Source organism: Arachis ipaensis, chromosome B4 (assembly GCF_059453495.1).
Source record: "Arachis ipaensis isolate K30076 ecotype BB chromosome B4, ASM5945349v1, whole genome shotgun sequence".
In the NCBI taxonomy this organism is placed as follows: Eukaryota; Viridiplantae; Streptophyta; class Magnoliopsida; order Fabales; family Fabaceae; genus Arachis; species Arachis ipaensis.
Genome location: NC_142439.1, coordinates 141,550,457 through 141,564,006, shown reverse-complemented (window position 1 = coordinate 141,564,006; position 13,550 = coordinate 141,550,457). Strand labels below are relative to the sequence as shown.

At 31.5% G+C, this 13,550-nt stretch overlaps 1 protein-coding gene across 2 annotated transcripts; it reads right to left on the bottom strand.

Moving 5' to 3' along the window:
* Positions 1 to 8,045: 8,045 nt before the first annotated feature.
* Positions 8,046 to 10,979, bottom strand: LOC107635303 (uncharacterized). Of its 2 annotated transcripts, none has more exons than XR_015880572.1 (4): positions 10,345 to 10,979; positions 10,152 to 10,270; positions 9,896 to 10,058; positions 8,046 to 8,422 (listed from the first exon to the last, which is right to left on the bottom strand). XR_015880572.1 is itself a non-coding variant. In XM_016338745.3 (4 exons), exons 1-4 carry the CDS (start codon positions 10,854 to 10,856, stop codon positions 8,388 to 8,390), a joined length of 804 nt encoding a protein of 267 aa, XP_016194231.2. In that variant the 5' UTR covers positions 10,857 to 10,977; the 3' UTR covers positions 8,217 to 8,387. The 2 variants fall into 2 exon arrangements, 1 of the variants encoding a protein (XP_016194231.2); XM_016338745.3 differs by having other exon boundaries at positions 8,217 to 8,422; positions 9,896 to 10,033; positions 10,345 to 10,977.
* Positions 10,980 to 13,550: the final 2,571 nt, after the last annotated feature.

Genomic DNA, 13,550 nt, shown 5'->3' with positions numbered 1-13,550 from the left:
ACCAAAGCTCCTCAAGCAATACCAATCTCCCAATTGTGCACCAACATCACCAAATACACTAATATAACCAATGTCACATACATACATCAACCTGGGGCTCATAAAAATGATAAATCACAAGGGTTTGAGCACTTCTTACCTCAGCCCATATGAAGTAGGGATAGAACTTACTTAGAATCCATGTTGGAGTATCCCTAAACACCCAAAATCACAAGATTTCAACACTAACTACCCAAAAACGTGTAACAGTGGGGAATTTCGAAAACTGGGCAGAGATGAATGAAATACTCACCACCAAACTTAGATAGAATTGTAGAGGATGAGAAGAGCAACGCGTGGCCGCAAACGGCTCGTCAATCGGAGCTCCGTAGCTCAAGTTATGGTGGTTTGAAGATCAAAGAGAGTTAGGTTTTCTCTCTTCTCTTCTCTCTTCTCAAATCAGCGCCCCAACCCTTCTTTTTAGGGTAAAATGAGCTGAAATGCTCACAACTAATGTTTATATATGTTGGGTCTTGGGCCCACTTAGGCCCGGTTCACTTATTTTTGCCCATTGGCCCAATTTTGGGCCAAAACCTTTAAGATTAGCGCTCTAAATCGCACTTTAAATATTTCTACCTTCCCTAATTATAATTCCTCATTTCTTAATCTTATTTACCCGTAATCAATTTCCTCAGTTGTAGTACCAGACAGATCTCAGCCGGTACTGCCGGTCAAAATTCCACTGCGCACTTTTACGCAGAAAACTATATTTTCCGACTCGGAAAAATTCACTGAATCCAAATATCATATTTAAATTATCAAATTCCAATTGCCAAATCTTCCAACCATATTCGCTCCTATTTAACTTATTATTTACTAAATTTTGGTTAGACCGGGTATTACACGTCGGGCTTCAAAGATGGAGAAGATAAGAACACAGAACCGAGGAGAAGAGAATAGAGTGAGCATTGTGGCCTTCAAATTTGGGGATTAGGGTTTTAACTTCAACTGAGGGACCAAATTGATACGGGAGACTTTACTCTGCCACATCAGCTAGCCGTTGTAAAGCCCACGTGTCACGAAGGCTGCCAGCTCAGCTTTCCGGTTGCGCCAGGTGTCCAGAAATTGCCGGAAGGACAACTTTGAGTCCCGGAGTGCAAGTTCGGGGATGACTTTGAGGAACTTTTAAGTTCAGGGACTACTATGAGGCTCGAGTGCAACTTCAGAGACTACATTGAGACTTATCTCGTATAATGTGTTCTTCGTTTTTCTGCATTCCTCTCAATTATGTTTTATATTGAGAATTTAATTCATATAGGTCGCGTTTGGATACTCAAACACAAATACAAGATAGCTATATGTATATATTTTTTCCCTTTTGAATAAAATAGAGTTGAAGTTAAGAGTTAGACTTTAGTCTACATTAAGAAAAACCTTAGTGCATCATATTGATTGATTCATAATTAAATGATCGTTCAACGAAATGGTAAAAATGATTGCAAAGAGAGTTTAGTTTTCACTAATTATTATCAATGATTTTTTTCGCTTTATAGGTCATTGCAAGCTAGAAAAAATGGTATTCATAGTAAAAGCATCTCGAGTTGTATGTTTTTTATTGGAACGTTGATATATGACTCAAAAACGGCCTAATTCTTGTAATTTTGAACAAGTATTAATGTTATTTTTATTGCTAAAATTAAAGTAATACATTTTTAATATTAAAAAAATTAATTTAAAAATTAAAGGTAAAAGGTGGAGTTAAACCCTATTTTGGTCCCGAAATTGGCGAGTTGCACTGATTTGGTCCCTGACTTTTCAATTGCTACACTTTGGTCCTCCAAATTCAAAAAATTGCACCAATGTAGTCCCTCTTCAACGTCGTTAGAGAGATAGCTCAAGTCTTACCATATTAGACATATTAAAACGACATTGTACCCGTTTTTACGCTAAAAGAGCACTAAATGATGTCATTTAAGGGTTTGAACAATATCAAAAGGGAGGGATATAACATTTTAGTATTGTTCAAACCCTCAAACGACGTCATTTAGTGCCTTCTTTAGCGCCAAAACGCATACCACGTCATTTTAATATGTCTAGCGTGACAAGACTTGAGCTACGCCACTAACAGTGTTGAATTCCAGCGACGGAAGATACACGAGGGCAGTGACGGATCTAGAAAATTTTGGTAGTGGGGGCAAAATTTATATAACATGATAATAATTTTTATAATAAAAATAATATGTGTATATAAAAAATTAAATATTAAATTATCTATTAACTACTATATATCTGTATATAAATATATGTATTGTTTAACTTATTTTTAATGTATATTTTATATTTTAATATATATTTTATACAGATAATTATTTTTTATGTACATATAACATAATTATTGTTATGATTATATTTTGTTATTGTAAAATATGATTAGCCTTCAAAATATCTAATATACAAATTAAAACACTAAAATAGTCATTTAAATAATAATATATAATTTAAAATTCTATTCTTTTAGGTTTTATATTTTTAAAAAATTAAGTAATTTTTTTCTTAATACTACCATCAAAATTTTTCTCTTTCCAAATATATTACTAAACAATTATTTAAAAATTCACTTCCCAACACAATTAGAAGCCGACTCTTATTGATATTCATAGTTAAAAAAGTTCTTTCAATTAATATAGTTGCTACGCAAAAATTAAAACTAATTTGAAAAGAAGATAAATAATATTCTTTTGAGTTGATTTTTAAAAAAAACACTAATTTCGTTTAAATATGAGAATTGATCATTCTAACAAATATCTAATATAAAATTTTTAAATTGACGATTAAGTACCAAAAGTTGAGTAAAAAATTATTATAGGATCAAATTTAATAATTTAATAGGGACAAATAAATATTATTATGATATACTACTAAAAAAAATTTCAAATTGTAGTGGGAGCACTTGCCCCCACACCAATGCACTTGGAACCGTTTCTGCACGAGAGATTATATTAGTGTACTTTTTTAAATCTCGAGAATTAAATTGTAACAATTAAAAAATCAGGAACTAAATTAGTACAACCTTCCAATCTCAAGAACCAAAATGGGTTTAAACTCGTAAAAGGTACCACAAAAAATATAAAGAAGTGTGATATTAAGTTTTTAACTTTAGCAATAGGTTTTAGTTACTGGTAAAGTTTATAACTACCGCAGCTGCTATAATAAGTCACTTTAGACTTCACTTAATATCTATACCATTAAATAATAAGATATACAAATATTATTTTCCTTGTTAGCAATAGTATTTATGCTTTCGGTTCAGCAGCTACTTTTCCTCTTACGCAGGAACAACAGGAACAGACCTAGAGAATGGTGAGTAGTGGTTTTGATAACCCCAAAATTTAAGAAATTATATTTATATATAAGATATGTGTTTAAAAAATAAAAAATATATATTATATAATTTAGTAATTTTATATATATTATTTTTTATTATGTAATAAATTTATATTTAATTATTTAATTCATTAATATCTTTTACTTAATTAATTTAATATTATACTCTCAGATTTTTGTACATTTTAAATTAGTTTTTATATAATAATTTTTATATTTATTTAAAAAAAATTATTTTTTTATATTAACATATTTAACATTTATATTATTATATTAATAATGACTTACATAGTTATATTTTGGTAATCACATTATGTACTTTAGATATTCTTTTTTTATAAAAAATATTCATTTTTCTTCTAAATTTACGTGTTAAAAAATTTATAAAGATATCTTATATCTTATATTCTAAATAATAATTATTGCGTCTCTCAAATAATAATTTATAATTAATTTTTAAATTTTTTAAAATTTTTAAAGAATTAATTTTAATTAATAAGATATGTGATAATTTTTAACTAAACACACTATAAATTATTGGTATTTTTTAATTTTATAATATATTATTGATATTGTTATATTTCTTTTATGTAACTATTATATTAAAAATAAAATTGTGAAAAAAATTTATAATTATATATATTTTGATAAATCTGATTCCCTCTTCCCCTTTTCTCACCCTCTCCGTTCTTCCCTTTCCTGTTTCCTTCTTTCTTTCATTCATTATTTTTCTTTCTTTCTTTCTTTCTTTTTTGCCTCCTACTACTGCTGCCGTATATGTTGTTAGAAAGGGGAAACAAGGGTGGTTAGGGTAGGTTAGAAAGAATTAGGGATTGTTGCCTCAATTAGGATTTTATTTGGGAATTTAGAATTAGAGTAAAATTTATATGAGTAATATAACAATTTTATAAAATTAAGAGTAATAGAATAATTAAAAACCTATTTTAATCCAACATTAATATTTATTAAAAATACTAATTAACTATCAATTTACAAATTATTTTCAAATAAATAATTCTAATTCGATCACTATAGATAATATAATTAATTTTCATTACTCATAAAAATTAAAGTATTAATTTCTAAAATCACAATTATTTAAATCAAACCATGTAAATTCTTATTATTTTACGAATCCTAAACTTTATAATTTAAATATGAAAATTACCTAATAATTATATAGATAAAATTTCTAATTTAATTATCAAAACTTGATTTAGTTAGCTTTAATAAAATAATTTTCGAAATTAAAACCTTTAATGAATAAATAAATTGAAATTGGCTCATAATAAGATTTTTAGAAAATTCTGAGCCTTACATCCTATCCACCTTATAAAAATTTTCGTCCTCGAAAATTTAAAGTAATACATAGTCTTTGCACTCTACTTTTTAAACACTTAATAGAGAAGTATAAAATCTTAGTATGCATATATAAATGTTCAAAACTTTACAAAAACTTGCGGAAACAAAATAGGGTGCAAATCAAGATAGGTGTTTACAAAACAAAACGGTAGCTTGTGTGGCAAAAAGGACTATAGAATAGGCTGGTACAAAACAACAGATATAACGCTCGCTCATAGATCTCTTACCCATTTTAGAACTTCAGCCCCCCAATTCCATCAATCATTTCACAACTCCAAAACCCGCCACAATCCTAACATCCGTAAACTTTTACGACGAACAAACTGCTATACTCCTCATAACGTTGCACGCTTACCAATTCATCTTTCATGTCTATGAATAGCATTTTTAAAGTTTCATTTGCTACCCTTAAAAGTCATACGTGATTCTAAGGCAATCATTGAGTTTATTCAAAAGAATACAAGACCTTGGAAAAAAAATAAGCGACAAAATCCGCCAGGGTTTGAAAGGATTGTTAAAATCACAAGTAATCAGGAATACATAAGAATGATTCCCGAATCAACAAAATCCGATAGAATATCAAAAGGAAAAGTAGTGTAGTAGTTTAAAGCAAAATTAAGTCGAGTCAAGGAATATGAGGTTTACAGAAAAAAGAATATCTAAGACCAAAGACAAGGCTCATAAGTCTCGAGTAGAATTAAGAATACTTTCGAATGAATTGCTCATAGAGAATGAAAAACATTTCAAAAATTATTTCACATTTTCAAAGGAAAAGTATGCATCAAACACTTTGTAAAAGAAATAATAAAAGTATAAATATGGCATTATTTTTATACAATTTCATGTTAAAACAGATTATGTAGAATTTATAAAACGAAGTAGACACCGGTTGGATTAAAAGCAAAAATATTTTCTTAAATATTTTAGAAAGATAGTTAGGTACACAACTCAACCAAAGGTAATAAAAAAAATTGGGAGAAAGTCAAATGCTTGTTCAAAAATTCTCGAGGTTCATATTCAAACAAACGTGTATAAAAAGTTATACCACAGATAGAAGTCAAACTCTATTTAGAAAAGAGAAATCCGAGGTAAAAATTTTCGTACACACACTTTATCTTACATGAAAATTTCTTAACTTCCATTCCTTTTAAATTCTCATCTGTATCCACGTTCAACCGTTATCTTTGACTTCCAACAAACTCAATCAAGGTTTTAAACTCATTCATTATTAAGCGGCGACCTAAACAATCGATCTTAGTTCGAAAACTTAGCAACCTGACACGTGCTCAAACACATCAGTGCAAAATCAAACGCCATAACCTGCAACATTTTCTAATTCACCTCCTACGTTAACAAGCTGTGTACTAGCAAACTAACCTATTGTTACCCATGTCTAGGAGTCACCGAAGAACTCGAGTTTACTTAGAGGGATATAACACCTAGGAAGAGCAAATCAAATGACAAGGACAGCGTTCGCATGAAGTCGAAAGGATAAATAGAATCGTAAATTAACAGGAATGCACAATAACAATGAAATGTTCCAGAAGGAGAGTCAATTTACATCTTTCTTAGGAGGTCTAAACCAAAGAACTTCAATAGGAACCATAAGAAAAGCTAACATATCCAGCCGAAACAAGTTTAGGCCAAATAAAGGACATACAAAGTTCGCAAAAGAGAAGATAACATGATTCAAGACAATGTTTACAAGATGTTAAGAGGATGACATGAAACACACTTAATTAGGACATCCATTCACAATGGATAGAACTAAGAAAATCATTTCACCTTTTTAAAAGAAGATATGAAACAAACGTTTTTCAAAAGAAATTTTAGAAACATAAGTGTTGCATTATGTCAAGACAAGTTTAAGTCAAAATAAGGTATAAAAAACTTCTTAATTTTAACTAGGGAAAATGCAAAATCTTAGAAGATACTCAAGTATACAATCAAGTAGAATTTGCATTAAAGACTGTAGTATGGTTGGAAGAATTTAAGTTATATTCAAATCACATAAAAGCTTTCAACATCCACATAAGAAAGTACATGCAAAAGTAAGGACAATCTTGTTGAGATTTTCAAAGAATAGTTGTGGGCATAATCGAATAGAGAAAAACAAAAGTGAAATTCTTTTAAAAGATCCTAAGTAAAAATTAAAAAAGAATGCTATAAGACACAAAGTATCACAACAGGACAAGATACAAATGAAATGCAAAACATAGAGCGGAAGGATTAAACCGCATAATTAGTTTACTATGACAGTAACTCTCAGAGTTCAAAACCGCTTAAAATTAAAGGGCTGTGCATGTACTTCTTAAGAGAGATATTTCAAAAGATTCAAGCAAACTTACAGGAATATATTAAAACAGAAAACAAATCAAATTAAAACTTCTTTAGAAAGGTCTGAAACAAAATTTTCGAGAGGATTAAATAAACGATGCAGGTTCGAGTCAATTCAAGGGTTTTTCTAGCTCATGTAAAAGAATTCAAAATCGATGACCACATTATAAGAACCAAAAGAGAAAACTAAAAACCGATCAACTAGATTATGCGTAAGAAAATTCAAATTGCTTTTCAAGATGTAGTCAAGCAAGTGATTCCAAAATGAAGAAAAGAGAAATAAATGATACGTCAGATACAATAGTACGATTCACAGCACATAAATTGACACCATCCAGTTAGAAAGAAATACAAGGCTCACAAGTGAGGGTAGCTAAAATCAATCACTAATGTTTCCAGAGATCTGCGAATCATTTGTGGCACCAGAATAAATCCAAGATCAATTCAAGGAGTACAGAATTTATAAAGATGGCTATTAACAGTAATAAGAATAAATACCTCAAGTTTCAAGCAACAACCGAATACAAACCAAGCAAAGGCAATGTATGAATGGTAAGATAAGGTTGGCAGTTAAATCAATCACATTTCACGAAGGAAATAATGAATAAGGAATTCCAATGCAATTGATAGAGAAGGAGATAACACCAAGCACGATTAAAGGATTATACACCAAAACGGAATTAACTTCAAAATTAATTTCTAACGCTCCCAAAGCCCATGAATTGCATCACTTATCAATCCTACTTTATCTATGATAACCCATTAACTTCTTCGTAGACATAACCATTAACATTAAGTTGGCCAGACTTAACATCAGCAGTTATGCAACGATAAGCTAACAGCATTAATCAATAGACAGTCATGTTCATAAAACTTTAATTCTTGTTAACTGAACAAGACCTACAATATGACAAACTCTCAGCATATGCAATGAAGCATAGTCAGTCCATTCCCAAGGCTCTAATTAGGATGAACTGCTCTGATACCAAAATGTAACACCCTCACTACCAGAATATCACGCTTCCGGCTGCGCCACTCTGATAGCAAAAAGTATTACGACTACTTTATATACTAAATATTACAATAGGAGCCTCTGACTCGACATCGTATCACTGATTTCTTTGAAAACCGAAAATAAATACTTTATCTAAAAAAAACTACAAGTAGGCATAGATTTATATACAATACTCCTTACATAATATCTCATAATATAGTATACATATAAAACATACAACTCCTATCCCTCTTACAAACTTGTAATAATAGAGACGAGGAAGAAAATAATCTAATTAATACAACATATAAACAAAGCGCAGTATAACTCTTCATAATGCTTCAACCGGTTCCTGAAAAGGTAAAGCTGTAGGGGGGTGAGAACCTAACCACATGGTCTCACCACGGAGTTTCAAAGTTGTCATAAGAAGATATTCAATAAAAAAACTGTTTTCAAGCTCAGTGATTATCATTGCCTTATGAATCTTTTAAAAACCAATAGGTAATCGTCCAAAACCTTTTCAAAGAAACAATGTTTAATCTTTCAGAAATTCGGAACCTTTTCTTTCTTATAAGAAAATCTCAATCAAAAGCCAACCAGGCAATCAAACAACACAATCATTAATTCAGCACCAAAATTCATTCTCAAATGTAGCACGCCAGAACAAACACAGGCAAGACAGACAAGGAAAGCACAAGTAGGTAGCAGTTACAGCAAATAGTTAAAGTAGCAGTTAAGAACAGTTTAGCAATTAGGCAAACCAAAACAAGTTCAAACCCAAGTAAAGCATACAAATGCATATGATGCATGCCTGTCCTATGGCTGATGAGGCTCATCTGTCGGTTATCCAACCAACCCGACAAGTCTGAATTGTCCTTAGACTGTCCCCCGACGTGCATCTCCAAGAGTCTATGCATAGCTTTTTCTCAAATAATCAATATTGCTCAATGGGGGTAACATTCCCGGGAATTTATATAGTGCCCGGTCACACTTACGTCGTAGGATCAACAGAGTATCGAGTTTTCAACCTGGTACACGTGGTGGCAAGCCACGGCACTTAATCCAGGGAACCTCGTATCTCAGATATTTCAAATTCATAAGCCATATAAATAATTCATTCATCATTCATCAATATCTAAGCCATTCTCAATATCATCATCATTCGTCAATCCATATCCCATTTCCAAATTCATTCAAAAATCATATTTCAAATCAATCCTCATCATCCTTCTTTCCGTTAATCAACAATCTCAATCCAAAACATAATTCTTTCTTTGATAAATAAAGTAATCTTAAACCACATAATGCTTAAAACTAAACCTTTTTAAAATAATTACTTCAAATGAAACTTCTAATTTTATAAAATTTCGGCAGCATCTCCTCTAAAATTCGGATTCTGCCACCCTTTTCGGGTCCCAACAAAACCATTTCTCAAACTCCTTTCAATTCAATTTTAAAATCAGACCAATTTCAATATCTCAGCCCATTTTCAATTTAAACTCATTTTTCAACAAATCAAGCTTATTTCTAATATTATAATCCTTTCCAGATCTCAATTCATTTCCAACAAAGCCAACCAACATTTACTCAAATCCTTTTCAACAGTTTCAAATCCGAGTCATTCACAAATCTCAAGCCATTTTTCAAACCCAAATTAACTCTAACATCAAATCATTTTCTCATTCTCAAATTATACTTGATAAACAAGCAATCACATTCATTCAAGGCAATTCAGTTCAATTCATAAGACTCCATAATGGCTAAAAATATTTATTTGCTTAAATATCAATTTATAACAACTCTTAAGAATAAAAATGAGTTTAATGAAAACGCCCCTACCTCGATTAGCCAAACTCGTGGAATTTAAACGCGACAATCCCCTTTTCTTCCTAATTTGCAGCAGCGTCAATTTTCCTACGGTAATGACAATGGTTGCAGCAGGATTCGAATTTGATGAAATCAAATGCAGGAACAACACTGAAAGTTCAAGACAACACCGAAACTGAAATGGAATTAAAACCAGAACAAACAGATAAATGAAACCAAGGCAGGTTAGCGTGTAAAAGTGAAACAGAACCAGGGAAAAAGGTTAAACCAGGATAGAGACACTGGACTTGAATTGGGGCAAGAAAATAGAAATTCCAGGGCATTCGGGCGGTGACTGTGACGGCAGCTATAACCACCACGGCGTAGCCATACAAGCAGCAGCGGTGACTGTATAACCAGTAACAACTCACAGTAGAACCAACTTAACAGAAAAGAAGATCTGAGGCAAGATTAGAGTTTACCAAACAGACTTAGGCCTCAGTGGCGGTTTCTGGTGGCAGTGGCGGCGGTGTGGAGCTCCGGCGAGGGCAACGGCAGAGTCTTCCCGGCGACGGCAGTGGATCTGAACAGAGATAGAAGAAGCAGCAGCAATCTCCAAGCAGTTCTGATGGCCACAACACCGTTTCTGGCAACCACAGTCGCGGCGGCAAGGGTTCGGGCCGAGGACGACGACGGCGAGGCTCGAGGCGACGGCGAGGCTCGAGGCGACGGCGAGGCTCGAGGCGACGGCGGTGACTTCGCACAGCACGGCGGCGTGGCAGTGGTGCGACGTCAACAACAGAACACAGATCCTCTCCCTTCTCGTGTTCTGTTCGACGGCGCTCTCTCTCCCTCTCCCCTTCGGCGGCGACGACGAGAAGCATGGCAGCTGGGCGAGGCGGCGGCGGCGCCAGTCACAGTCTCCCTCTCCCTCTTCCCCTTTTCTCACCCTCTCCGTTCTTCCCTTTCCTGTTTCCTTCTTTCTTTCATTCATTCATTCATTCATTTTCTTTCTTTCTTTCTTTCTTTTTTGCCTCCTACTGCTGCTGCCGTATATGTTGTTAGAAAGGGGAAACAAGGGTGGTTAGGGTAGGTTAGAAAGAATTAGGGATTGTTGCCTCAATTAGGGTTTTATTTGGGAATTTAGAATTAGGATAAAATTTATATGAGTAATATAACAATTTTATAAAATTAAGAGTAATAGGATAATTAAAAACCTATTTTAATTCAACACTAATATTTATTAAAAATACTAATTAACTATCAATTTACAAATTATTTTTAAATAAATAATTCTAATTCGATCACTATAGATAATATAATTAATTTTCATTACTCATAAAAATTAAAGTATTAATTTCTAAAATCACAATTATTTAAATCAAATCATGTAAATTCTTATTATTTTACGAATTTTAAATTTTATAATTTAAATATGAAAATTACCCAATAATTGTATAGATAAAATTTTTAATTTAATTATTAAAATTTGATTTAATTAGCTTTAATAAAATAATTTTTAAAATTAAAATCTTTAATAAATAAATAAATTGAAATTGGCTCATAATAAGATTTTTAGAAAATTCTGAGTCTTACACCTGCTCTTATGTATACTTAAAAAAGTTACTTTTATAAGAACAAAAAATTGCACCCAAAAATAGTGACAAAAATATAGTGAAAGAACTATACTACATATATATATGAAATAGAAAGCAGAGAAAAGAGAGAGATGCTTGTGGAGGATAACTAAAGAAAGGCTATTCTTCTCGATAAGATAAGGTTTGAAATAAGGGGTTAACCGTTCTTGAAAGATTATTTATTTTTTAAATTAATCTTCAAATAATTTTTTAGTTAAATTAGCCCCTGAAAGATAAAACATAAATTAAATTAATCCTTCTGTTAGTTAGATTATGACGTGTTATGTTAAATATCACGTGGCATGATGACATGGTAAGTTAATGTTATATGTCATAAGATGATTAGTTGACGTGTTAGATCAGTCACATCTGGCATGCCACGTGTCATTTGATATGTCATAAATTTATTTATAATCAAATTAATCCCTAAAAATACATATGTAAGTCATTTTCATCCCTAAAATTTTTAAAATTGATTAAATTAGTTCTTATATAAATTTTTTTTATAATATTAAATTTTTAATATTTCTTAATCCTACTCATTTTAATCTTATTTTTTACACCTTAATAAAAAAATTTCAAATAAAATAATAAAAATAATTAAATTGTTACAAAATTATTTTCACATATGTATTTTTAGATTTTTTATTTTCAAATTCAATTTTTTTGGTGAAATTGTTTTATATAAATAATTTTATCAAAATATTATTAATTATATACTAAAAGTTTTAATATTTTAGATCTCACTAAATAAATATCGAAGTTATTTTAAATATTGGAAAAGAATATGGAACCAAAAGCTTACCAGCCAAAAATTAAACAAAACCACAATAATTTATATTAATAATTAATTAATTTTAAATTTTTAAATTCAAAATTTAAAAAATTTAAAATTGATTAGATAAACCTAATTAAAACCTATGAAAACCTTTCTCTCCTCTCTCACATTAACCTACCTACCTCCAACAATCACACAGACCCCTCTCTCTCTCTCTCTCTCTCTCTCTCAACCCTCTCCGCCTTGCGTCATGGCTTCCACCGCTGAAGCCGCCAGAGAGTTCCTCAAAATCCACGAAACCTCCTTCTCCGACACCCCCCCAACACACAAACCGTACGGATCCTATTGGAAGTTCATGAAGAAGGTGTGCATGTTAGAGTTCCTGGGCGGCAAAATGCTCCACCAGCTCCTCCACGTGAGGCAGTAAGAGAGGAAGAGGTTCCTTAGCGATTTGGCGAAGAAAGGGTTGGCCGGTGAGGCCGTGGATATTGGGGCAGAACTCATGATGCTGACCAACAACGTGATATCGATGATGACGATGAGGCAGAGGCGGAGGCGCTGAGAAAGGTGGGGGAGGACACGGTGGAGCTGAGCGGGAAGTTCAACGTGTCGGATTTCTTGTGGTTCATGAAGGGTGTTGATATTCCTCAGATCTTCTTGATGATGAGTAGGGGGAATGCGCATTTCGTTCTCCTATAGTTTGGTGGATATTTAGGTGCCGTTTTGATGATTAAAGAGACTGTAAACTACACACTTGATCTTAGCTAAAATTGAATAATTACAGAAATATAAAAAAAAAACATTCATTTAGTATAAAAAAAACATCCTAATACTTAACAAAAGAAACATCTAATTATATTTTAGCAAAAATAATTAAATATCTATAAAATTTAAAAAAATATGAAATTCTTAAAGAAATAAAGACATTCACATTTGCAATATAAAAAAATTCGAAAAATATATAAAAGAACATCCATTTAGTATGGAAAAGAAACATTCCGATACTTAGCAGAAGAAACATCCATATATATTAACTCGTAGAAATTTTGGATTCAGCCAAAGGTATTTGGCTGATTTTTGGCTAATACCCTTTTGGTTCCCTAGCATTGGTCTTAAATATTTTAATCTTTTAGATCTCACTAAATAAATATAGTAGCTATTTAAAAAACTATTTAAAATATTAAAATTCAACAATTGATCTTACAAATCGATTTTTTAATTATTGAGTTCTACCATATAAATTATACAATAATAAAAATTATAATTTAAAAAA

What these genes read in the sequence shown, in the direction of transcription:
- LOC107635303 (XM_016338745.3), bottom strand. Translation starts at nt 10,856, where the DNA reads ATGAATGAAAGAAAGAAGGAAACAGGAAAGGGAAGAACGGAGAGGGTG. An exon ending in CTGAGGCCTAAGTCTGTTTG is followed by an intron (nt 10,271 to 10,344) that starts GTAAACTCTAAT and finishes CTGGTTATACAG; the next exon opens with TCACCGCTGCTGCTTGTATG. An exon ending in CACGAGTTTGGCTAATCGAG is followed by an intron (nt 8,423 to 9,895) that starts GTAGGGGCGTTT and finishes ACCCCCCTACAG; the next exon opens with CTTTACCTTTTCAGGAACCG.